The sequence below is a fragment of the Bidens hawaiensis genome, unplaced genomic scaffold (genome assembly GCF_021521415.1).
Source record: "Bidens hawaiensis isolate Kalapana, Puna unplaced genomic scaffold, B.hawaiensis_p1.1 tig00001575_1, whole genome shotgun sequence".
Taxonomy (NCBI): domain Eukaryota; kingdom Viridiplantae; phylum Streptophyta; class Magnoliopsida; order Asterales; family Asteraceae; genus Bidens; species Bidens hawaiensis.
The window spans coordinates 1,674,967-1,700,088 of NW_027491088.1; the positions used below are offsets into that span (position 1 = coordinate 1,674,967).

General features: G+C 35.3%; 1 protein-coding gene and 1 long non-coding RNA gene across 2 annotated transcripts; one reads left to right on the top strand and one right to left on the bottom strand.

Annotated features, from left to right (window-relative positions):
- Positions 1–9,928: 9,928 nt before the first annotated feature.
- On the top strand, positions 9,929–11,637 carry LOC143585554 (uncharacterized). Its single transcript, XR_013144559.1, has 3 exons — positions 9,929–10,028; positions 10,529–10,594; positions 11,522–11,637. It is a non-coding gene; the product is annotated as an uncharacterized LOC143585554 (long non-coding RNA).
- Positions 11,638–16,361: 4,724 nt separating this feature from the next.
- Positions 16,362–17,255, bottom strand: LOC143586448 (wall-associated receptor kinase 2-like). Its single transcript, XM_077067993.1, has one exon. It carries the CDS (start codon positions 17,253–17,255, stop codon positions 16,362–16,364), a length of 894 nt encoding a protein of 297 aa, XP_076924108.1.
- Between the last annotated feature and the right edge of the window lie 7,867 nt (positions 17,256–25,122).

Sequence of the window (25,122 nt, forward strand, 5' to 3'; positions counted from 1 at the left end):
TATTTGAAAACTTAATTTAATTAATAGATATTGTCATTTTAATAATGCAAAATAGTAACCTTTGAAAAGCTGTGAGCAATCAGTTCGCTCTGGCATTTCCGCCGTAGGTTGGGGTGTGACAAAAGGGGGGGGGGGGTTCATGGCACATTCATTTCTCACACCAAACTCTTTCTCTCTCTAGATTTACTTTCTCACCACCTTGGTTTCCGTGCCGACCCGAGAATCGTCACCTCGTAATCCGTGCCATACACCGACGAAATCTCGAAGTGCATGCCACCGAAGATAACCCTACAATATATCTCGAAATACGTGCACAACACGACGACCGCCATATGTCGCCTCGTTTTGCGTGCCAAGCATCGTAGTGCGTGCCAAGCTCTGAGGTTCTGATAGTTTAAGCCGTAGAATGCGATAGAGAGTGGACGTGCTGCTCGATCAACCTTAGTAATAGAACTTTGAATACCCGTGTAAGGTAGGAGTTTTGCCTAAGTTATTATTTTATTATTATATTATATGGCTTAGACCATAGTCGAGGGTATAGCCCAACTTTGATCATAATTATGTTTACATAAGCTTTAAACATACAAAGGATTATAATAATGTTTCTTTACAATTAAGAAACACATAATTTTTCATTCATAAGGATATAGTCAGAATATAGTTTCTTCACAATTAAGAAACATAGCATTTTATATTTATGGAATATAATTAAAATATTGTTTCTTTATGATTAAGAAACATAAGATTTTACATTCAATACTAGCAGTCAATGAATGTTTCTTCTTGAAGAAGAAACAGATTATAGATGTTTCTTCATGAAGAAGAAACTCAGCATACAATTTGGTAAATAAATAAAAAGACTCTATGTCTCAATATTTTATTCAAACAAATGATCAATCAAGGTTTAAAGCTATCAAAACCAGACTAAGGGTCTGTAGCCAGATCAAGTAACGATCTGGATATTTATATAAACCTATTTTATAATAGGTCAATCATCAATCAATCAATCAATCATTCACAGTCAAGGTTTCAGACGATATCACCATTCATTCAGAACAGACAATCACAGGTGAATACGTTAACCTTTTCAATCAATTAAAACATATTTTATACTCGATAAGATAAACGGATGTTTGTCTAACGAGTCAGTCAATGTTTGCATGAGATTATATGTTCTCTAAAACATTATAATACAATATAGACAATAAAAGCAACTCAGACCGAGTACACATGTGTCTGGATCCAAACATAACTGTTCAGTCCATCAATCAATGGTCGGGGTGGCCGCGGGCTAACAGTCATAACTAGTTCTCCTTGCATAGGCTATACATATATAGCTCGGGGGAACAATTATGTGTGTGTAGGAGAGTGGTACAAATCCCAGATGTGGTCGTGCATCTGCTGAGTGTACAGAAAACTATCATTGTATTGTAATTGTCATTCAAAATATTTTATAGAGTCATACGTGTTCACCAGCATATAGCTGACGTATTTTCCCAACATTTCAGGGAAACATATTAGCACAGGTAGCAAGGAACATAATCATTGATGATGATAGACGCTCGCAAGGTATAGATGGCTCAATTTTAAATTATTAAAATATTATAAACAAGATTTAAAAATATGATTTATAAATCAAACGCTCGGATATTTATTACCCAAGGAGTTTTCAAATAAATTAATATTATATTCAAACCAAAGTCTTCTGCTAAAATAAACTGCAACTCTGATATATTTACAAAACAGGTACCAACTATTGGTCATACGCCTAGGCCCTAAGCCGGGGTGTGACAAATTTTTTTAAAAAAGCATATGAATTTCGAATATTGTGGTTATAAAGTTATGTTTAATTTTATGATTTTCTAAATGTTTTCTTGTGAAATTTTATGATTGTCTATATATATATGGTAATTATTACATTCATACATTTTGTTTTTAGTTTTACATAATCTTCTAGATATTAACGTTAACATAAACTCATTATGAAATACATTAACATTTTAGTTTAATACTTAATTAATCAGGTTGCATGATTTGTTTTGTTTTTCAAGTTCTATAGCAAAATGCTTTTGTTTTTTGAAGGAAATTTTTGAAGTTTATACTGGGATAATACGAAATATTTTCATAACTTCGCTAATATAGACAAGTTTGTGTAACTATTAACTTTTTATTTGACAATGTTACTCTCTAATATTTTGTTTAGGTCATCCTGATTTAATATATGGTTGTCTATTTATAAAATTTTATGGTTGTCTATATTGATTTTGTTATTTATCTATTTTACACACGGGTACTATCCTAGTATGTAAATATATATGGTTTACAACACCATTACACCCCTAATACAAAAACTCATCATTTGCTAACTGGACGTCATATGGCGCAAGTCGTCCCATTTTGTAGTCTCTCCACTACACATAGCCTTAGTAATCCACGTTACCTTCTTTTTTTAACTCCATTGTTAATCTAAAAGAAAATGAACTGAAGCTTTAGAAAAATTATGCTTGGAGGTGCTCCATCCATTTTAAAAACCCTTTAGTCATGGAATAGAACTTTAGAAAGTATCAAATTAACAAAGTGTTACAAGGAACTATAGTAGGAAAACATTAAAGACAACAATATAACCATACTAGCCGTAAGTGGTGTAAACAAGGTGGTGATGCTCAGACAATCAACACTATAGAAAGCAGAAAAAAAGTTTTAACGTGGTTTGTGTTCTTCAAATGTCTTGTCTGTGCTGCTCGTGTAAGCAGTGACGGATTTAGAATTTTTTTTTATCTGGTTCGCTATTTTAAGATGCTCTAAATATATAAGAACGCGTATAAAAAAATTGGGTCGGGTTGACGATTCGGATTGGTTTAACGGTTCGGGTCAAGTAAGATTAATCATATAATAAAAAACGATATAATAACTAAAAAACATCATCATTAGAAACTAAAAAAACACGGGACTTAAAAACGATAATCTTTCGAAATAAAAAAAAAACTAACCTTATAGTTGTTCTTTACGAGTTTTCATCTTTTGAAAGCGTTGCATTACATCTTCGATCGAAACTTGTAGTAAAAACTCTCTTTCAATGTAGCAAATGCAAGAATCATTCATGTACCCGTCACCCATCCTATTACGTAGTTCCGTCTTCACATGCTTCATTGAAGAAAAACTTCTTTCAACACTAGCCGTTGCAACCGGTAGAACTAGTGACAATTTTATTAAACGATAAACCAACGGATAATCAATGTGTTTTCTTGTTTCCACCATCATTTTTGCAAGATCACTTACCCCTTTAAGATTGTCAAACCTCGAATCTTCTTTCACATTAGCAATGTAGTGGCCAAGTTCAAACATGAGTTTGTCTCTTTCATCAAAACTAAAATCATACGGATACATCTCGGCCAACTTTAGCAAGTTTAGCTTATGAAAGGCGCGAAAATCACGACACGGGCTCAAAGAACTCATAAACGTAAGCAAATCCGTGGTTACCTCATTAAAACGATTTCCAAGCTCTTGAATTTGCATATCGAGAACCGTATTGAAATTATTAACCACATAATGGAGACGATTAGTGATGTTTGTTTTTCTTCTTCGGTTTTTTGGGTCAACATACTCATCTTCCATGTTAACAACTTCAATCTCATATTTGTCACAAAAAGATGTAACATCTTTTAAAAGAGAGTCAAAACCTTCAAGTCGATAGTTTTCAAGAGCTTTTTTGGTTGATCTAACCAGCTCAATTGCATTCATGATGTCTTGATCCTTTCTCTGAAGAGCTTGAGACAATGTGTTTGTAACTCCCAAGATGTACTTCATCAAATGTAGATAAAATACAAAATTAAAAGATTTCATGTATACATGAAGGCCATGTGCTTGACTTTTCTGAGCACGTATCTCTCCCCAATTTTCTATGTACTCGAGCACATCAATAACGGTAGGATATAAAGCAAGCAAACGCAAAAGAGTTTTTTCATGAGAACTCCAACGTGTATCTCCAGCTCTCGCAAGTGACAATTCTTGACTTTTTCCACGCCCTGTTTCAATTTCCGGATTCAAATGTAATCTCTCTCTTTGACTTTCTCTAATCAAATCTACTCGTTTGCAAGAAGCACCAACAACATTCGTTAAATCCGACACTTCATCAAAAAACTTATAGATGTCATGATGCTTTGTCGCAAGAGCTACAACAACAAGTTGAAGTTGATGAGCAAAACAATGAATAAAATATGCCGAAGAATTTTCTTTCAAAATCAAAGCTTTCAATCCATTAAACTCACCGGACATGTTGCTTGCACCGTCATATCCTTGGCCTCTAACCTTCCGCAAACTCAAGTTGTAACGAGCAAATAAATCATCAATTGCAGATTTAAGAGACGACGCGGTTGTTTCCTTGACATGGACAAGGCCAATGAATCGTTCTTTTACAATTCCAAATTGATCAACGTATCTTAAAACTATGGCCATTTGTTCCTTTTTAGAAATATCTCTCGATTCGTCAACCAATATTGCAAAAACATCATCACCAAGTTCATTGAATATCTTTTTTAATACTTCTTGTGCAAAACAATTGCAAATCTCTTTTTGGATGGATGGAGCGATCATTTGGCATCTCCCCGGAGCGTTACTTAATATAACCTTAGCAATATCTTCATTTATTTCTCCCAACAATTTCAAAAACTCTATAAAATGTCCTTTATAGAGTGAACTTTCAGATTCATCATCACCACGAAAAGGTAATCCACCATTCAACAAACCTTTTGCAAGTCTAACTGAGGTACTCAAACGGAGTCTATAGTCCCTTTTTTGTTTATTAGTTTGTTTGTCAAAGACAACATGTATGGATTGTTCTTGTTTAAGTAAGTCCTCACCTTTTTTACGTCCTTTGTTGTGAAGGCTTCTAATACCACCAACATGTGAGGATATTCTATCAGAATGGCTCCAATTACCAAATCCATCGGTCACAAACGCATCTTTTTGACCAGTTTCTGAAAACAAATAACAAAACAAGCAATATGCTTTATCCGTTTTAACACTATACTCCAACCAATTTTCATGTGTCTTAAACCACTCGGGACGAAATTTTCTTAAGCAACCACTAAACTCTCGTTGCGGAAAATTATGCCCAATAGGTTGACATGGCCCTCTTAGCAAATATGTTCTTCTAATTTCATCTTTTTGATTAGGATGATATGATGAAATCGGCTTTCGATCTGAAGGATCCCATGGAAGATCATCCAATTCGACTCTTGCCAGATTATTACTACTAGATGGTGAAGGGTCTCGTGGCCTTCTCGATAAAAAAACGGTCCATAATCTATCAAATTTAAGTTCTGTAAAAGCAAAAATAAAATTCAAAGCCCTAAAAAACTAACATCTTTTTTGAACACTCAATCATCAAAAGTCTCATTCTAGTAGGTTTTGAAATTGTATTGAACCTCTGAATTATAATGAAAAATCGACAACTAGTGAAAAATAGTATAAGATTCATGGTGGAAATTTGGCATCAAAAAAATCTGGAATTTGACAATTACCCACATCAATTTTTCTCAGGGTTAACTAACGAACTACAAAAGGGGCGGGAACGCACCTGAACGCGGAGGGTATCGGCGACGGCGAGTTTCTGGTAAGTAGAAATCGAAGAGTTCTCGTGCACAATGTGTCAATGTTGACCGTCTGATCTGGCACCGGCAGCGCAGCGGGTCTTATGTAAGGTTTTGCAGTGCATTTAAGGTGCTCGACAAAAGTTCCCAATGGTGGATCTCTTGTTTATATTTTGTTTTGAGTTTTAATAGCACCTTCTTCTTTCTTTCTCTACGCAGAAGCGGTAGAGGTGGAGCAGGGAGGGAAATTGGGGGTGTTTAGGGTTTTTAAGAAAAGTGTATAAAGGTAATAGAGCACAAAAGAAAAAGGCAAAAAAAAATAAGGTTGTGTGAGACTCGAACCCGGGTCTGCACTCAAACACAATGCACGCCTTGCCACTAAGCCAGTATATGTTTTATGTATATATTTGAAACAAATTATATATATGGTTCAGCCCAGAAAACACATGGTTCGCTAAAAAAGTCGCTATTAAATGCTCCACTACGGTTCGAAAAACACCTGGTTCGCTTGACCCGGTACTCATGTGTATAAATCCGTCCCTGCGTGTAAGATTCCATATCAGTACCACAATAGGAAACTAGCGGGACCTCATAAAGATCAGATTGTTCAACTTCTAAAACTAAGTTTCTATTGCTACGAAAAGTTTGTTGTTGAATCCAAGGATGAGTAGTTAATTTCCTCAAATTGTCCAATTCTACTACCACCTCTTTCATTGTAGGTCTATCCCGACCTAGTGAACTAAGGCATCTTTTCACTAGATCACCCATAGCTTGTATCTGCTCAAATGTCCCATCACGCAATACTCGAGGTTCAACAATTCCATATAACCGGTTTTCTTTAATTGCATTGACAAAATATGTTGATAAATTATTTTTAACATTGAAACTGTCAATAAGAATTGCTTTTTTCCCGGTTATGAGTTCTGCAAGAACCACCCCAAAGCTATATACATCACTTTTCTCCGTTAGTTGGCTTGTGTTAAAGTACTCTGGATCCAAATACCCTAGTGTGCCTTGAATAAGAGTAGTTACATGTTGGTGATCTAATGGGACTAACCTTGATGCACCAAAATCTGAAATTTTTGCGATAAAGTTATCATCAAGTAGTATGTTTGTAGACTTAATATCTCGGTGTATAATTGGTATGATAGTTTCTGAATGAAGGTATGCAAGTGCGCTAGCAGCTTCAACAGCTACTCTCAAACGATTTTCCCATGGTAACCAACTCATTCCCCCCAATTGAGAATGAATGTGATGGGAAAGAGTGTTATTAGAAATGAATTCATAAACTAATAAGGGGACTTCCTCTTCCAGGCAACACCCTAAAAGTTTTACCACATTTCGATGGATGACTTGTGTAAGAATCAAGACTTCGTTGATGAACTGCTCTGCTTGACTTTCATCAACTATTTTAGACTTTTTTATTGCAACTACACGTTTATCAGATAAAACACCTTTGTAGACTACGCCATAGGCACCTCGGCCAATAATATTCTCATGAGAATAGTTATTAGTGGCTTTCCGAAGTTGTTCAATGCTAAACAAAGTCATCGCTTCATGGGACCCTTGTGAATTGATCTTTTGTTTTAGCAACACGCCCCCGTTTTGCTCAAAGAACTTTTCTCGTAGCTTTATTAGCTTCCTCCTCTTTATACCATAGAAAATCCCCAATAAACCAGATAGTATTGCTAATAGACCAAATGCAATTGCTTCATGTGAATTAACAAGAAAAAACACTGCAATTAGTGATAGTATGTGGTCTTTGAAAACTAACATCTTGAAAATATTTACACATTATTAATTTGGCCTACGCATATACTTTCAAGAAAGAAATTACCTATAATAAGGAATATGAATGAAGAGGACTTTGAATTGCTAAGGTGTTGGCAACCATTTTCTATTTTTGCATCACCAAAAGATCCCGACGGACAAGTACAGTTATAACTCCCAGGAATGTTTACGCAATCACCATAGCAAGGGTGAGTTCCTGGATAGTGGCACTCGTTGATGTCTATACAAAGAAAAAAGTAAATAACATTGTTAAGTGCATAAAACATTATATTATGTAATATTTTAACATCAAGACCTTGTGTACGTTGATTGAAACTTCAATAGAGTTGAAGGGCTACATATTTTGGATTTTGAAAGTATAAAATGAAAATAGTGTGAGAACACACATATATATTGTATTACTTGAATTACAAGAACCAAAGTAGTATTTTTTATGAACGACTAATTTTTATCATCTTATAGACTTGAAAAATAACTTTTACATTGCATAATGATTTTAATCTTTTATTATTTAGTAAACTATCATTGAAGCTTGCATGATGGACACGGAAATAGCAACATTGTACTTCTAAAAAATTGTTTTTTTTTTTGTTTTTTTATTAAACGACATGAATGACAGGGCCTAGATATAATCAAAGATCCGTCATTTCAAACGTACGACGGATTACCTAGAAACCATTATCACTCTTTCTCTCCCCTAGAAACCATTTCTACCTTCTTAAAAATCCCATTAAAAAAATCATTTTTGGAGCCACGCATACGTTACTTTTTGGTTACCACCGATGAAGCCATAATATCACCACGGCAATTTTCGTATCTTTCGTGTTCAAGTTTCAAGAACAAAACTCAAGTTAAAGATTCAAGATCCAATTTGCTTCTCCAACATGTCTCAATGCATCATGTTGAAATCGGTGTTATATATATTTCTGTTATTGAGATTATTTCAGGTTGTATACTTTAATCTTGTGTTGAGAGTGGAGATTGAAGATTGAATGTGTAACATCCCAAGTTTCGTTCAGTATTTACATGAATTTGGTTTAATTGAATTATAAAAGTTAAATATAATTATATAAAGTATGAAGGGGTTAAGTGTCATTAGATGAAAAGTTAAACATGAAACCCTACTCCCTTCCCATAAATGTAGCCACCAACTCATTTATAACCATCTTAGACTCCAAATTCATTCATTACCAAAATCTCGTTTTTGTGAGAGCAACCCATAAAGATCGGACGATTCCTGAAGATCAACCGTCGAATAGATAACAAATTTAATTGAGTGTTCATGGCATATAAATGAAGATTTCCATCATTTGGATCTTCGATCTGAGTAACCCATATAAAACGTAACATTGGAAAAGTGAGTTTTCCGGTTTCCGGCAACTGTAGCGGCGGATTCCGGCGGCCGAAGTGGGCGACACTGGTAGAGCTTAGCGACCCGGTATTGTCGCCGCTTGAATCACTCAATTCCGAGTTAGTTTGATATAGTTTTGGTCTTCTCGAGTGATTTCAAACATAAACCTCAGAGGTACGTTTTTATTAAAAAAAACTTACTTTTCATGTATGAACTTGCATGAAATTGGTAGAATGGTAGATCGGGTCACGATTATTGATAAATTAATGAACTTGCTAGTAAATGGGTTAGTTGGCTCGTTTCGGGTGAAACGAGTAGTGTTCGGTTCGTGAAAAGGATGGGTAAACGAAGTTGGTTTTGCATGAAACTAGGTAGATAGTAAATCAGACCCTAACATGCAGGAAAAACATAAACTTGGTGATTAAAGAGTTATTGGGTGGGATTTGATTCGTTTGAAAAATGCGATTCTATTCGTTAGAAAAATAAAAATAGGATTCGATACGTTTAAAAAATGCAATTCGATTCGTTAGAAAAATAGGATTCGATTAGTTTGAATACTCGATTCAATTCGTTTGAATATTCGATTTGATTCATTTAAATACTCGATTCGAATCGTTTGAATATTTGATTCGAATAGTTTGAATATTCGATTCGATTTGTTTGAATACTCGATTCAATTCGTTTGAATATTCGATTCAATTCGTTTGCTAAACTCGATTCGATTCGATTCATTTGGCCTATTCGATTTGATTTGTTTGGCCTTAAGACAAATTAGCTTGACGACTTGAGTACTAAGACTTAGATAGGAAGTAGTTAATTAACACCTATATCCATTATATAGTTAGTCATGCTCAGTTGAAAAATGTGTTACAATCAATTCAGAAAGGAACATAAACCAGGTGAGTTTCTACCCCATTTCTTTGTTATGTTGTAACACCCCAAAAATATTAAATTTATATAACTACATATATATACACACACACGCACGCACACGATTATCGGTTATTAACGATATGGTAACCAGAAGATCTTGAACCTAGTTAAATTCATGAAAAAAAATTCTAATAAAAGGATAGGTTCTATCCATTAAAAAGTAAAATTTTAAATGAAACCTAGAGTTCTAAATGGAAAATTTTAAAACAAACACACACTTGTGTGTGCGCATAGAACGACCAGAGAGAGAGAAGAAGGAGATACCTTCTCAAATCCTAAAATCAACAAATTGAAAGGGTAATCGGGCTAAGAACTAATGCATGTGTAGAGATAATCAATCACCCATACATATCTAACCTAAGGTATGTTGAAATTTTCGTTTTGGTTGATTAATTTTGTACACATGAACTTGGGAGATTGAGTTCTTGGATAATTGATGTTAGTATGGCCTAAGAAGGGTGTTATTGAGACCCATGGCCTTAATTCTAACTGAAATTGTAAATGAATTAGCAATAATCAAGTGTTAGAGTATCATCTTAGTGTAGGAGGAAATGGGTTCTATGAGAAACAAGAAATCCATGAAATTATTGTAGCTTAGTTGGATTAGTTTCCATCTAATGATTATAGAGAACATACCTACTAGTTGGGTCTAAATCACTTGGTTAGAAACCTCTAAATTGAACTATTATGGCTAGCCAAATGTTATGCCCACAAGGTGTTTGACAAAATGCCTAAGTGGGTTATTAGTTATGAATAATGAATGAGAGTTGTTAATAAAACATATAATAATGTGATTTGGCAAATTACTTGCTTTAGACAAGGACCGGAATGGTTCTAATTATAATTGGGTTATGCTCTTTAGGCAACTCGGGGGAAGCTTCGGGAGGTCAAGCCGGGACGGACGCACGCTTGAAAGGAAAAGCTTAAGGTACGTGGCTATATGCTTCGTTATTTATTTCAATTATTTAATATTGTTAATTCAAAGGATTTGTCTTTAAAATGTTTATAAGTGTGAATGGTTTGCTCATAAGTGATAATATTCACAAAGCAAACCAAATGGGTCAAAGAGATGTATACGCAAACCGGGTAACGGAAGCGTGATTAATAAGGACGATGAGCCCGGATAATGGGTTGTATTTAATATAAACGCAAATTGGGTAACGGGAGCGTGGGTCATAAAATAATTAACCCGGATAATGGGTTACAGTTGGAAAAAAAAAGAATAATTCTTGAAAAGAATATGAATGAATCAAGTTCAAGTACTTGAACATAAACCGGGTCAAATTAGTGTAAACGCAAACCGGGTAACGGAAGCGTGGAACACGAGATTAATAAGCCCGGGTAATGGGTTGTAAATGTAGAGAAATAAACCTATAAAAATATTGCAGACGATTTAAGTTATAATGCTTAAATGTCAAAAAGGGTTAAATAAACGAAAACGCAAACCGGGTAACGGGTGCGTAAAAAACCTAAGAAATTTGAATCCGGTTAATGGATTATGGCTTAGATATGTTAGACATGATTTTCTAGTGATTAAATTGAGTTTGGATAGATTTGGATGCAAATTAGGTGAAAAGAAAGCATGCCCAGGTGACCCGGCCGGGTAAAGGTTCTGAAAGAAAGCATGCCCAAGTGACTCGGTCGGGTTGAAAACTGACACGGCCGGGTAAATGTTTTGAAAGAAAACATATCCTGGTGACCCGGGCGGGTTGAATTCTTACACGGACGGGTCGGGAAGAAAAAGAAAAGTAAATAAATAAAATAATATATATATATATATATATATATATATATATATATATATATTTGTTCAAATGCTTTGATTTCTAATCGTTTGAATGAAATTGTATGATAGGTAATTATGCACTTTAGACCCCGGATGAAGATCGAGCCATGTCAAGAACCGAACACTTCCCGAAAGTTCTTTAGCTTCCGTTGTTCTTTAAGTATTTTGTACTTGAACTAGTGGGCTTGTATTTTGGATAAGGATTAATTCTACATTGTAGTAGTTCACGTTTTTTATATTATCGTACGCTTATCGTTTGTTTAAATTTGCTCGTTAAAGATGTTATATTTATTTGTTTTTGAGACGAGCCTTACATATGTTTTTCGGGGCTGTGTGCATACTCCAACGTGGTTAGTTAATACACTTACCTTAAGTGGTAAGTGTATGCTATATGAATGTCTATGAATGATATTGAAATAATGAATGAATGTAGAAAGAATTAAAACTATACAAGTAAACGTATATGAACATATAGCTATTGTATGGTTATATGGTTATCTAATGCATAAGGGAACATGACCCTAATAATATCTGAGGCAGATGTATGGTTGTATGGTTATTCGATTCATAAGGGAACCGAACCCTAAAAATATTCGAGGTTGATGTATGGTTGTATGGTTATCCGATGCATAAGAGAACCAGACCCTAATAATATCTGAGGCAGAAGGGAAGCGTGCCCTAATAATATCTGTGGCAGAAGGGAACCGAACCCTACTAATATTTGAGGCAGAAAAGGAACCAGGACCCTAATAATATCTGAGGCAGAAGGGAATCGGACCCTAATAATATCTGAGGCAGAAGAGAACCAGACCTAATAATACTTGAGGAAGTAGGGTGAAATGCTCTTTAAAACGTAGAGATAATTATGTATGTATTAGTAAGTATTAAAACAAGGAAGTAAGAAAGTATGTATGTATGTATGTATGCATGTATGAAAGGTAAACATGTTAAGTATGCAATATGTGTCTTCGGATACATACATACATACATACATATATATATATGTGTGTGTGTGTGTGTGTGTGTGTGTGTGTGAATGTAATGTATGTTTCTTGATTAATTAGAATTCACTCAACGTAGTTTAATTTTAGTATGCACGCAGACAAATAGGTTAAAGCAGCTAGCTTGAGGGAGACACATGGCATTGGAATGAAAAGGCTAGCATCTTGAGAAGAAATGTTATGGTGTTTCATTGTTATGTTTAAGAAAATTTTGAATTTCGTTAAGACAAGATTTAATATTTATGTAATATATGGCTGAATGTTAAGTCTTCCGCAAAAAGTTTTAATTCACTCTGATAATTAAAACTGTGTTTATGAGTAAATCCAATGATAATTTAGGACACCGGGCTCGGGGCCTTACAGAATGTATTGTTGGAGTTTCAGAGTATTATTGTTGACATTCTATATTTGTGACATAAACCCTTGAGAGATACGTAATTTTGTAACATTACATTTGCTAAAGATGATATGTAAGGAATGATTAATCATAGAAAACAAAATATTTTCAGGCTCTAAGCAAACAATAAAATTATTTTATCAAACAATAAAATCCATTATGTTTAGTTTCATCTAAGCAATTGTATATCACACGTCACTTAATTAAGTTTCCGTTGTTGGACGTAATTTCAGACTCTAAGTAGTAAGTCGGTGAAGTTGACTGCTTGAGGGACCAATAATGCCAAGTCCGTCATTGTTTCCTAATTGTAACATGTATTCTAATTGTTTATAATTATATTTGATAATGTCTTGGCTAACAAGTTAGGGTTAGTTTATATAAACCGAGGTATGCATAGACATTATAGAATACATGAGATGTAACTGAGTTAGATTCATGAAGAGGAATACGATATGCAACCGAGTTAGGGTTCATTAAGTGTCAAGTAGAGTTAGGGTTTGAGTGATTGCTATCAATTATTGGGTTATATTTTCTTATTTATAAATGTAAGTTATTCGTTTAGTTCATGTTTAATTATCGATCGGGACTTAAATTGGTATCAGATCGGATAAGCTCTTGGTGTTTATTGATCAAAGACGTGACCGATCAAGAAGAGACTTATGACATCGATCAAAGCCGTTATCAGCAAGGTGGGATTGATTCTTGGAGAAGTCGTGATCGAGAAGGAGATAGACAATCAACAGTTCCGAGAAAAAAAATTTATAGTCGATTAAAGCAAAGAAGAAGCTGGAGCTCGAAGTCGTGATCCTAATTCTTTCGGTCGTTTGGTACGTTTCCGATGATTTTGGCGGTTTCAAAAGTTGTTCGTGTTTTTGTCAAATCGAACCCGGGTGCATGACCAAGATTAAGTATTGTTGATTATTCCACCAACCAATCAACAAAACAAAATTTATATTAGTATAGATGAAATATAAATGCAATAGATTTAAAAAATATGTGTAAATGCACATGAAACTTGCTATTATTACTATTATTATTATTATTATTATTTATATTTATAATTATATATATATAGAGAGAGAGAGAGAGAGAGAGATTATTTATGACGTCATCCGTTTCAACGCCCAGACTGGGACTGAAAACATTGATTTTTCTGTTCGGTGGAAAAAATAAGTTCTCTATCTTATTGGTTGTTTTGTTATAAAATGTCAAAGGAGTTGAAGAAACAAGGATCCAAACCCGATTAGGTTAGATCTATATTTCCGCCGGGTGTGGTTTATAAAATGAGAATTAGGTTAACTAAAGTCTAAAACCAATCAATTCCGGCGGAGATGACCTGCAAAACAGAACCATCATGAGATCGTTACGGGAAGGACAAGAGTGGGGGTCTTCCTGTAACCACCCTCTAGCGTGAGAATAAGTGCGGCTCTTGAGAGAGATAGAGTATAGTGATTAATGTAATATGTGGAGTGTGAATGAATACCTCATGATGATGAGTTAGATATTTATAGTCGGCGTTGTGATTGGTGCAACTGTCACTATCTAGAAGATGCTCTTTCTACATGAATGGACACGTGGTGAAGTCTGATAAGAGATAACAACTGGCCATGTGCATTGTTATAACAAACTGTCTAGCTGTCTTTCTCTGATTGATCGCACTGTCACATCCTCTTCACGAAAGAGGGAATGTCTCTTTCAGGGAATATTTCAATCGATCTTCTAGAAGGAAGTTGGTTACAACTGCTTTTACCGACGTCATCCAATCCTTCTCCCGTATTTGGGGGCTTCCACATCTGCGGGAGGTTCCTTATCCTATAAGATAACTATTTGAACTTGTGTTCTTTTGGTGTTTGCCTTCCGCATATTATGCAGGTACCGCAAATGATCCGCGAATTTCCTCTGAGGGAGTCCTGAATGACCCACGGGTGTTATCTCATAGGTAAAAGAGGCTTTTTGCTACCCTACCTCTATAGGCGTCTTTTTGGCGGTGACAAGGAATTCAAAGAAGAAAAATAAGATCAAAAGTTGGTCTGTTATTTTTTTTCTTGGTTGACTACTATTCAGTTAAATAAGTTGGTTTAACCATTCTTGTTGGGGTTTTTTATTTGGATTGAACAAGTCAGTTTAATTCAGAGTTCAGCTTTATATGAGTTGTACGAGTTATGTTTTGACCAAAATTTTGATATGAATGACATACTTTTGTTTGATTTGGGAACAAAAGAAGATCAAGGAAGACTGATGTTCGCTTGATTAGATGATAAGAATCGCAACCAGAAGTGCGAATATGCAAGTTCATACGGCGAGGGAATAGTCTGGGGCAAGGTCATAGAGGTAGTCGAGTTCGGGAGAGTCGAAAGAATACATTCGTGGATCAAGAGAAATTCCTGGAGATCAAGACCGAGATGCAAAGGACCAAGATGGTTGTGAAAGCCGACATGGTCAAGATCGGAAAAAGAGACATGCTTAGAGTTGAAAAGCCACGTATTTTGAGTCGGAAATTAAGGGGTCATTATTGGACATAATTTCGGACTCTAGGTCACAAGTTGATGAAGTTGATGGAAAAATTATCACAAATCGATCATAGTTGGCTATATTTTCTAATTAAAACATGCTTCCTAATTGTTTAGTAATTATAATTGATAATGTCTTAGCTAGCAAGTTAGGGTTAGTTTATCTAAACCGAGCTATGATTAGACATTATAGAACACATGAGATGTAACCGAGTTAGGGTTCATCAAGAGGAATACGAGATGCAACCGAGTTAGGGTTCATCAAGAGTCAAATCGAGTTAGTGTTTGAGAGATTGTAATCAATTTTGAGTTATGTTTTCTTATTATTAAACGAGAGTTATTCGGTTAGTTCGTGTTTGAATATCGATTGGGACTTGAGTAGTTAGTTGTTACTACTATTGAGATTGAATAAACATAGACGGTATAATCCCTCTCATAGCATGTACAGTAGGGGTGTTCAACGTATCGAATTTCTCATGTTCGAATTTTGAAATTTTGAAGTTGGATTTGAATTAAAAATAGCTTTAACGAATCGATTTGAATTCAAAATAGCTAATTCGAAAATGAAGTTCAAATTCGAATTTAGTTAAAAAATATATTTCAATTTCAAAACCACTATAAATTTGATTTTTTTAACAACAAAAGGTACAAGTCTATGAAATAAATAAATTATTAAAAGTTATCACATCCTAAATATTAAAAATGGTAATGACTAATTACATGAATTATTAAACAAAATGATGAACTTTCAATTTTGTAATCTGTATAACTCAAAATATTTGTTTTGTTTATCTTTTCATAAGTATGTATATATTTAATAAAAATAAAATGTATAATTTGAATTCAAATTTCAAATCATAAATTCGTATTCGATTACTCGAATCGAATTTGAATGGTTGAAAATCGAATTCGAACATTTAAATTCGAATGCGAGTCGAATCGAATTTCGAGTTATTCGAGTCGATTCGAATACCGAACACCCCTATGATATAGATTGTTCCCTATGGTGAAAACTGACCTTGGCAGCCTGGATCAAGATAGGGATTGCCCTCATAACCATCGTTACATCTACAACGATAGCCACCGCCATCTGCGTCATAGCAGGAGCTGTTTTCTTTGCATGCGGTGGTAGACTCGGCGCAGTTCCGAGTGTTGGATGCAATTGCCCAGTCTACGACAACAGGGACACTGGACTTTACCCTATACCAAACATCATTGGCATTAGATAAATCATTGGCTCCACCAAACACAAAAGTACCTTCCTCACCAAGAAACGTCATACCACAACGGTTGAAGGACCAAACATCCCTGTGGTTTCTTAAGGTGTGAAGTGTAACATTGTAATAGCGAAAGCCCTTTGGTATAGATGTCTGACAACAACCGATTCCTGAGCACTGCCCATTATCAGGCACATCTTCTTTACTTCTACATATTCCCATACAGCCACTGCTAGGACCGTATATACTGTTTCTCATCAAAGAATAATCATCACACCCAAGGACTGTGAGCCTGTTCTTTTCAGAGAAAGTGAATGCACTTAAGCTATCCCACCAATTTTCAAATTGGTTATCTATTGTTCCATTTTCGTTGTAGCACTTATATACAACATTAGTGGCAATGCGGAGCTCGGAATCTGAAATATTGTATATTTTTATGTCGCTTGAACGGAGGAACAACTCCCCGGAGGTCATGTTACAGGTAACGTGGAACGTGTCGTCTAAGGAACACTCCGTATCATTACCGATACCAAAAGGGTAAGGAACTTTCACATTCCCGCAGTGGGTTGGACAGTTTGGCTTCGATATATTGTTAATATTGGTGGAGCCTTGAAGAGTTCCCAAGGCTATTGCAAAAGGAAATGCTAAAAGATAGAGAAACAAAATACGAAAAAGCATGTTTCTCTTGTATCTTTTTGTATGTGTGCTTTCTTTTGCAGTTATATCTATTTATAGGAATATATGGCTGCAAGGTAGTGTTAATTGTCAACTCATACCCGTAACGTGAAAGCTTGAAAATTAAATGTTATACCCTCACACAGGTAGAGTTTCTAAAATGAAGTCATAATATATAATTAATTAAAATACAAATTAACACGTTTTAAAAAATATACATATCAAACATTTAAAGTGTACGAATAATCGAATTATTGTAAAATTTTAAGGTTTTCTATATAATTAAAGTGATTTAGAACTTAGAAGTATTTATTAACTCAAAAAGAAAACTAATGGATCAATTAAGTTAACCCGTCGAGACCAGTGAAAAACTTTTCAAACTGATTTTGCATTGACCGACTCTACGTCTATTATGGTTCAGATAAATACTTTTCAAATTGTTTGCATTGACCGACTCTGATAAGATCGTGAGAATAACACCAAAGATTTCTCAGTTGGTCCCAAATGAATATCTACCATTAAATTTCTTCTCGTTTTGCTATATTTTTAGGTGTGCAATTTATACTTAATTGTGGCTCTCTTTTACTATACAAAATAAATAGTATAATGTTAGCGTACGTCTTTAAACTATTCAAATTGGACGTTGTTGAAACGCGAATACACCCGGGTTAGGGATGACAGTAAAACCCGATCCCGATTATAAAACCCGAAACCCAACAAAACAGGGATATGTATACCCGTCCTATTAGGGACCGGGATGGATTTGGGATTTGTTTTTAAAATTTTCATGAGTTTGGGATTTGTAAATCAACTGCTTACCCAACCCGTTAACCCGATTGTATGCCCAATGTAAACCATATAATTTTTTTTATGTATTTATTTTTAAGGGTAAAGTTCAAATACAAAAGGATACAAAAATAAGAAGTGTAGGACAGATTTGTGACTACACACAAAAATCTCTTAAAAATAAATTCAAATAAAAAATAAAAAAATCATAACTCAAAAGGTCAAAATAAAATTAAAAAACGAAAATGTTTCCGCCATTATTCTCGTTCAAATCCTTCTCATCATTCTTATTTTTATTCAATAAATATACAAATATATTTTTATATGTAGTATATTATAACTTTTATATGTTAAATCAATTATTTTATAAGATAATGTGAAACTTGAACTTGGAGTTTATGTTTCTAACTTTCTGTAACCTAGTAACTTTTATGTCTCTATTAACTTATGGTGAATTACAAATTACAAAGCCCGCCTCATAAAGTGAATTACAAGTTTCAAATTAGTGGAAATTTGAATGTGGAGTTTCTATTTTCTAATTTATGTAATCATGGGTATGGAGCCGGGTATACCGGACGGGTATTATGTTAAAACTTGACAGAAAACCCGAAACCCGGTGGGCGTTTCTGAAACCCGACGGGTAATTACTCGATAAATACCCGACGAGTTTAGGACGGGCTTTAATAACCGGGTATGAGTTTGGGATTATATAAACTCGACCCATTTCCATCCTTACCCTGGGTTCGGAATGGACTCGGGCCTTATCGTGGATGGGGAGAATCCTTCGGCTTAGGTCTGTTTTCATCATAGCCATCATTGTTTTCTCCGTGTGCATAAATATAAAGTGTATGCAAGAAGAATCTTAAGTTAGTAGGAGGTAGAGAGAGTAACTGAGAGGGAAAGTGAATATATGTGGAAAGTGAATATTCAAGTCACGTAATCGATCAAACACTTTATTATTGCAACACAAAACTAACTCAAAAACTCATTACAATAATACTCTATTGATCACATATCTAAAGCCTCTAACCAAGCCCTATATTTATAATATAACCCAAACTTGTTGATCAAGACATCACAATAATCATATTACAATTAGAAAACTAAACCAATTTGACAGACTTGTCAACTTAGGTCCATCCATATTCATCGACTGTGAATATGGTCCGGAATTAACAACAATCACCCCCCGTAACTTCGTAAACGTAACTCGATTTTTCTTGTTCATCGACCATCGATCATCTTCGCTTCTTGATCCAGTCCTTCGGATCACGGTTCAGATATGATTTCCAACTTGAAATGGAAATATGAATCGATTAACCAAGAAAATCAAACAAAGGTCTTCTTTTCACTAACTTGGGCAACAAATATAACTCGACTTTGGTTCCACGGTTCCTGGAGTTAATAAACAAGATCTAGCACAACTTCTTGAAGTAATCGGTCGACAGTCCAAGGCCGGCCATAAGGTGTGGCAGGGTGGTCGACAGCCACAGGCCTGACACCCTGCTAGGCCCGGATTTTTTTGTTATATTAAATGTATTTTTATCAAAACAATATGTATATTTAGTGTTTAAATTCAATTACATAACCACTAGTTTAGTCTAGTGTCAAAGAGGTATTTCTCAACCAAAAGGTTATGGGTTCTAGTCTCATTTGAGACATGTTTAATTATCCGCCTTAGATCTCTTCATGACGGCGACATGCTTTCATGCAGCGGGTGGATCTATATATCCATCCTGGGTAGCTCGAGCTTCGGCCACGATTACACCAAGCTCTGATACCAAGGCACAGGATCGATCAAACACTTTATTATTTCAAAAGAAAACTGACTCAAAAATTAGTCACAATAATACTATATTGATCACACATCTAAAGCCTCTAACCAAGCCCCCATATTTATAATCTAACTCTAACTTGGTGACCAAGAAATTACCATAATAATCATATTACAATTAGGAAACTAGACCGGCTTGTCAACTTAATTAGGTCTTTCCATACTCACTGATTTGTGAATACGGTTCGGAATTACCAACAAATATATGTAATGAAATTCAATGATCTCCACGAGATTTGCCAAGTCTATAGTCACTCCTGTAATATATCTACTCTCGATGCATATTTATTAGGGCGTTCTTCTAATTTGTGAAGATATCTTTGACGCTTTGATATTTTGGAAGGTTTTACATATATGCAATGGTCTTCATATTCTTGATATAATGTGGCCGAAATCTCATCAAAACATGTTGACTAACGAGGGCCACCTTACTAAATGTGGATTACCTTCCTCAATATGACTATTTCCTTCCTTTTTGACTTTTTATCTAGAACACAACTTGGTCATATGTTTCCCCTACTCTAGGCTTTTAGCCAATTGCATGATATGCTGGGCCTGAAAATGAGTTAACTCTATGGCTCTTTGGGTAACATGGTGGTATGGTGGTGTATTAGGCTAAATTATGAGTTACCTTTTCAAGTCCTTCCAGTCTCTTATACTAATTATTTATGATTGGTATAAGAGACTCCAAACTTAACTTCCCCGACCATGACAAAGTTGGGGATAATCCCTTTCTTTGAGCCCGATTATGTTGGATTTCCCGAGTTTGTAATCTTTGATGTAGCTTTACATTTAGAATTCTAAATAACAAAGATGGTTAAGAAATTTGAGATCAATGAAAAGATAAGTGAAATGAAATTAATGAGATTATGATATTTAAAATTGGTTTATGGAGTAAACGTTCAGAGTCAGGAAGAAAACCCAAACTCATGACACAACTAGTTTGAATGTGAGGCGAAGTCTTAGAGTAACGGGTTGATGTGGCAGTGATTTAGAAATTTTTACGTTATATCTCACATGATGATGAATTAAAACGGCTGTGGTATAATAAGAACAAACCTTAGGTTGTGCAAGTTGAAACCGTTAATACAAGGAAACGAGTTGGCGTCAAGTGGAGGTATGCCATGTCTTAAGGCATGACTTCCCAAAACGAAGGTTAAACCATTAATGTCCGAATGAGTATACGAAGATGGTGACAATGAACATGATATGGATATGATAATATATGGAGCATGTGGTGCTCATTTAGAGTCAGCGGCCTGAAGATGTTTTGCAGTTAAGGTATTTTAAGGGAAGTGAAGGAAAAGTAAAACAACAACGTATTCACTAAAATATTTTTGTAAGCATCACATAGATCGGCTATTTGGTGTTATGTTTCAATTGGTTAGTACCTATGTAAAACGGTTCGATAGAGGTTTGGTGAAAGTGTCATTCTAAGAAGTGACTAGGATTTGGGTCCCCAACAATGACCATAATGCGATTCAGATGTAGGCCAATCGAAGAAATCACTAGTAGTTTTACACCAATGGTTATGTAATCCGTAAAAGGGGGTTGTTCCTCTCGAGTATGCAAATATGAGACAATATGGCCACTTTAAAAGGCCACTTTAAAGAGCTCTTTCCCATCCAATGGGAATTTGTGTAATTACATCCAGTGATCATGGCCAAATTTGGTAGATATAAAGTAACCTCTGCAGAAGAGCTATTATTGGTACATATTTAATAAAATCTTCTTCTGATATGTGATATTGTTCTTTGCCGCTTAGAAAGGCCTAAGGCAATGTATAGCCAACTTGTCGGCATGGTGTTATGCCATGTTATCCCTCCTAGCCACGTTTAGATACAAGCGCTCATATAATTTATTTGACATCACCCAACAAGTTCCAAGACCATTAATGTTGTGGTCTTGAACTTGTTGGGTGATGTGACTGATGTCAAATAAATTATATGAGCGCTTGTATCTAAACGTGGCTTCTGGAAAGTTCTTTATAAGGTATGTCAAAGTGATCGAAGAGGACCGGAGATTGCGACAATAATATCTACTAACAGTATAAGAAACTAATTCAAAAATGTTAAGGTTATCTGAATGTAAATATATTTTCGTGGTGGTATTATATCATGATAGCCCCCATAGTTTAATCACCTTAAATTATATTATCACATGAAGTGTGTACATGAGTGTATTATGAGATTCCTAGCCTGTGATGTGAATGTAGTATGATAGTTCTCAATTTGTATGTGGATTCAAGCCCCTTGGTCGGGCCTTCCTTTCACTCATTGTGAATGAGAATTGATGTCATTTTCCCATTAGAGGGGATGCATACGTATGGAATTTCATTTAGCGGGAAACATATAAGTAACGAGCCTCCTAAAAGGGCTATATAGCATCTGGGGAAAGGTAAGTAATGAGCCTTTTAGAACGGGCTATGTTCCATTTGGGGGAAATGTAAGTAACGAACTCTTAGAAGGGGTTATGTCCCATATGAGGAATATGTAAATAACGAGCCTCTTAGAAGAGGATCTGCCTCATCTTTTGTGTGTGTGTGTGTGTGTTTTGGGGGGGGGGGATATGTAATTAAGAGCCTCTTATAAGGGGTTATGTCCCATCTTGAGGGGGGGGGGGGGGGGTTTAATTAAGAGCCTCTTAGACCACCCACTATGGGGCTCCAACGGCTGACCTGGCGGGCGTCGATGGGCCCGGAACACCGCGGTGGGGCGCGGTCCAACCAAGAGCGCCGAAGGTTGGGTGGTTCCAACTGCCGGACGCCGAATATTAATTCTATTTTTTTTTTTCTATTTGTATGTTTTTTTTATGTTTTTTAGTTTAATTAACTTTGATTTTTATTATTTAGTTTAATATAGTTAGTATTTTATTATTAAAGTTTGTTTGTTTATTAAATTTAAAAAAAAATAAAAAAAAATTAAAGGGCTTTGAAGCCCCTCACTATAGAGGGCATTTTTGGGTGGGACTTTGAAGCCCCAGTGCTCACGTGGTGCTGATGTGAAACTGGGGAGGGGCTTCGAAGCCCCTCACCATAGAGGACAGTCTTAGAAGGGGCTATGTCTCATTTGGGGGAAATGTAAGTAACTAGCCTCCTAGAAGGGGCCATGTCTCATTTGGGGGGAATGTAAGTAACGAGCCTCCTAGAAGGGGCTATGTCTCATATGGGAAAAATGTAAGCATTGAGCCTCTTAGAAATGACTATTTTTTATTCAGGGAAATTATAAGTATAAAGCTTTTAGAATGAGCTATTTTCCTTTTGATGGAAGAATATAAGTGCTGGTCGTCCGTTACTATTATTTTAGATCCAGGACTATGATCACAACTCACATGTATAACTGAGTATTGTTTTGTTTGAATTTTGAAAACAAACGAGTTATTTTAGATCTTTATTAATGCGTTTACTTTGTTTATACCAATAGTGGTAATTTTGTGCCCATCTACGGGTAAGTACGCCGATTCGGGGCATAATATATATTCCAAACTCACCAAGCGAGTAAATTTAGACATGAATTATATCTGACACGAACAAAAGGTTTAAGCCTGTTAATATGGCCCGTATAATTTTGTAGTTAACAAATTTTCTCCTACATGTTGATACTATTTCATATTAATCGAACGGACTTGTGAATTAATGTTTTTTTTGTATATAGAAAAATGTATGTGTTTGGTTGTTTTAACATTAACACGACAAACAATCCGACATGAACATTAAATGAACAAAGTTTCCTTCGTTTAGAAAAATAACTTGTTCATTTCCGTTTATGTTCGTTCAATAACAATGCAAACGAGCAATTCACGAATGTCAACGAACAAACATATTAGGCAAAAACCAATTAAAACTAAATGTGAACAACAATGTTGGGCATAAAAAGTTATTGAAACTAGACTGGTTGACAGAAATTGTAGCTGTCACAAATCATACTTCTTTATCAATTGATGAGAAACTTCACAAATTAGAACAAACACTCTTAAACAAATCAGCCCAAAGAAGAACAGAAGATAGATAAGAAAATAAAAGAACTTAGACCATCATTGTGATGTTCTAAACGCCAAACTGATTACAGAAACAACTCTAACAATAGAAACCCTAATTGGAAACAAGAAGATGAACAACTCTACACGAAATAGAAAATAACTTTCGTTTTAATAAACCCATATGGGCTGGGCCTTCTCATCTCCGGTTTTAGGTCCAAGCTAGCATCCATTCGGTTTTAGGTCCAAGCAGAATTCAAGCCCATAAGTAGCCATCCAGCCAATCAGCCCAATAACACTCCAAAAGTCCATAGTGTCTCTGCAACATATTGAAATACAATAGCAAAAATAAATGTTAGTAAGTGTTTATGCAAACAAAATGTTTGACATTGAATTGAAAGTAAATACATATTTCAACAGTAGCTCTTTGTAAGGCCCCGTTACCGGTAGCCCTACTTTCGTGTTGGATTTACTCATAAACACAGTTCTAAATATCAGAGTTAATTAAAACATTTACGCGGAATATAAAACTTTCATAAAACATTACATAATTCATAACTTGTCTCAAAACATCCTTTGTCTTTCAACATTAAAGCATTAAAATTAAAACATCATAAGTCTTCAGATGCCAGACTCTTGTTCGATGCCACGTGTCTCCTCAAGCGAGCTGCCTCATCCTACTCACCTGTGTGCATACTAAAAGTCAGCTACGCTGAGTGAGTTCTAGTTAATCGTACACTATACAATACACATAAACTTATATTCTTTCATTCATACTTTCTTACTTTCATACTTTCTTTTGTATTAACTTACTTTCATATCTTACGTTATAAAGAGCATTACGCCCTACATTTCTCGAGTATTATTAGGGCTCGGTACCTCCTTCCTCGAGTATTATTAGAGCTCGGTACCCTCCTTCCTCGAGTATTATTAGGGCTCGGTACCCTCCTTCCTCGAGTATTATTAGGGCTCGGTACCCTCCTTCCTCGAATATTAGTAGGGTTCGGTTCCCTAGTTCTCGAATATTAGTAGGGTTCGATTCCCTCTTCGTTACCATACAACCATCCTTTCCTTCTTTTATTAACTTTATCACATTCATACACATAAGCATACATATCATACTTACCTTATACTTAGCGTTACAACCTGACAGTACGTGCAATATCCGAAGATCGTTCACGTACCATCAAGCAATCATTCATACATATCACATCATTCACATAAGGCATACACTTATCTCTTAGGATAAGCGTATTAACAAACATATCGAGTATG

Coding starts and splice junctions, on each gene's coding strand:
- LOC143586448 (XM_077067993.1), bottom strand. CDS start 17,255: ATGCTTTTTCGTATTTTGTTTCTCTATCTTTTAGCATTTCCTTTTGCA.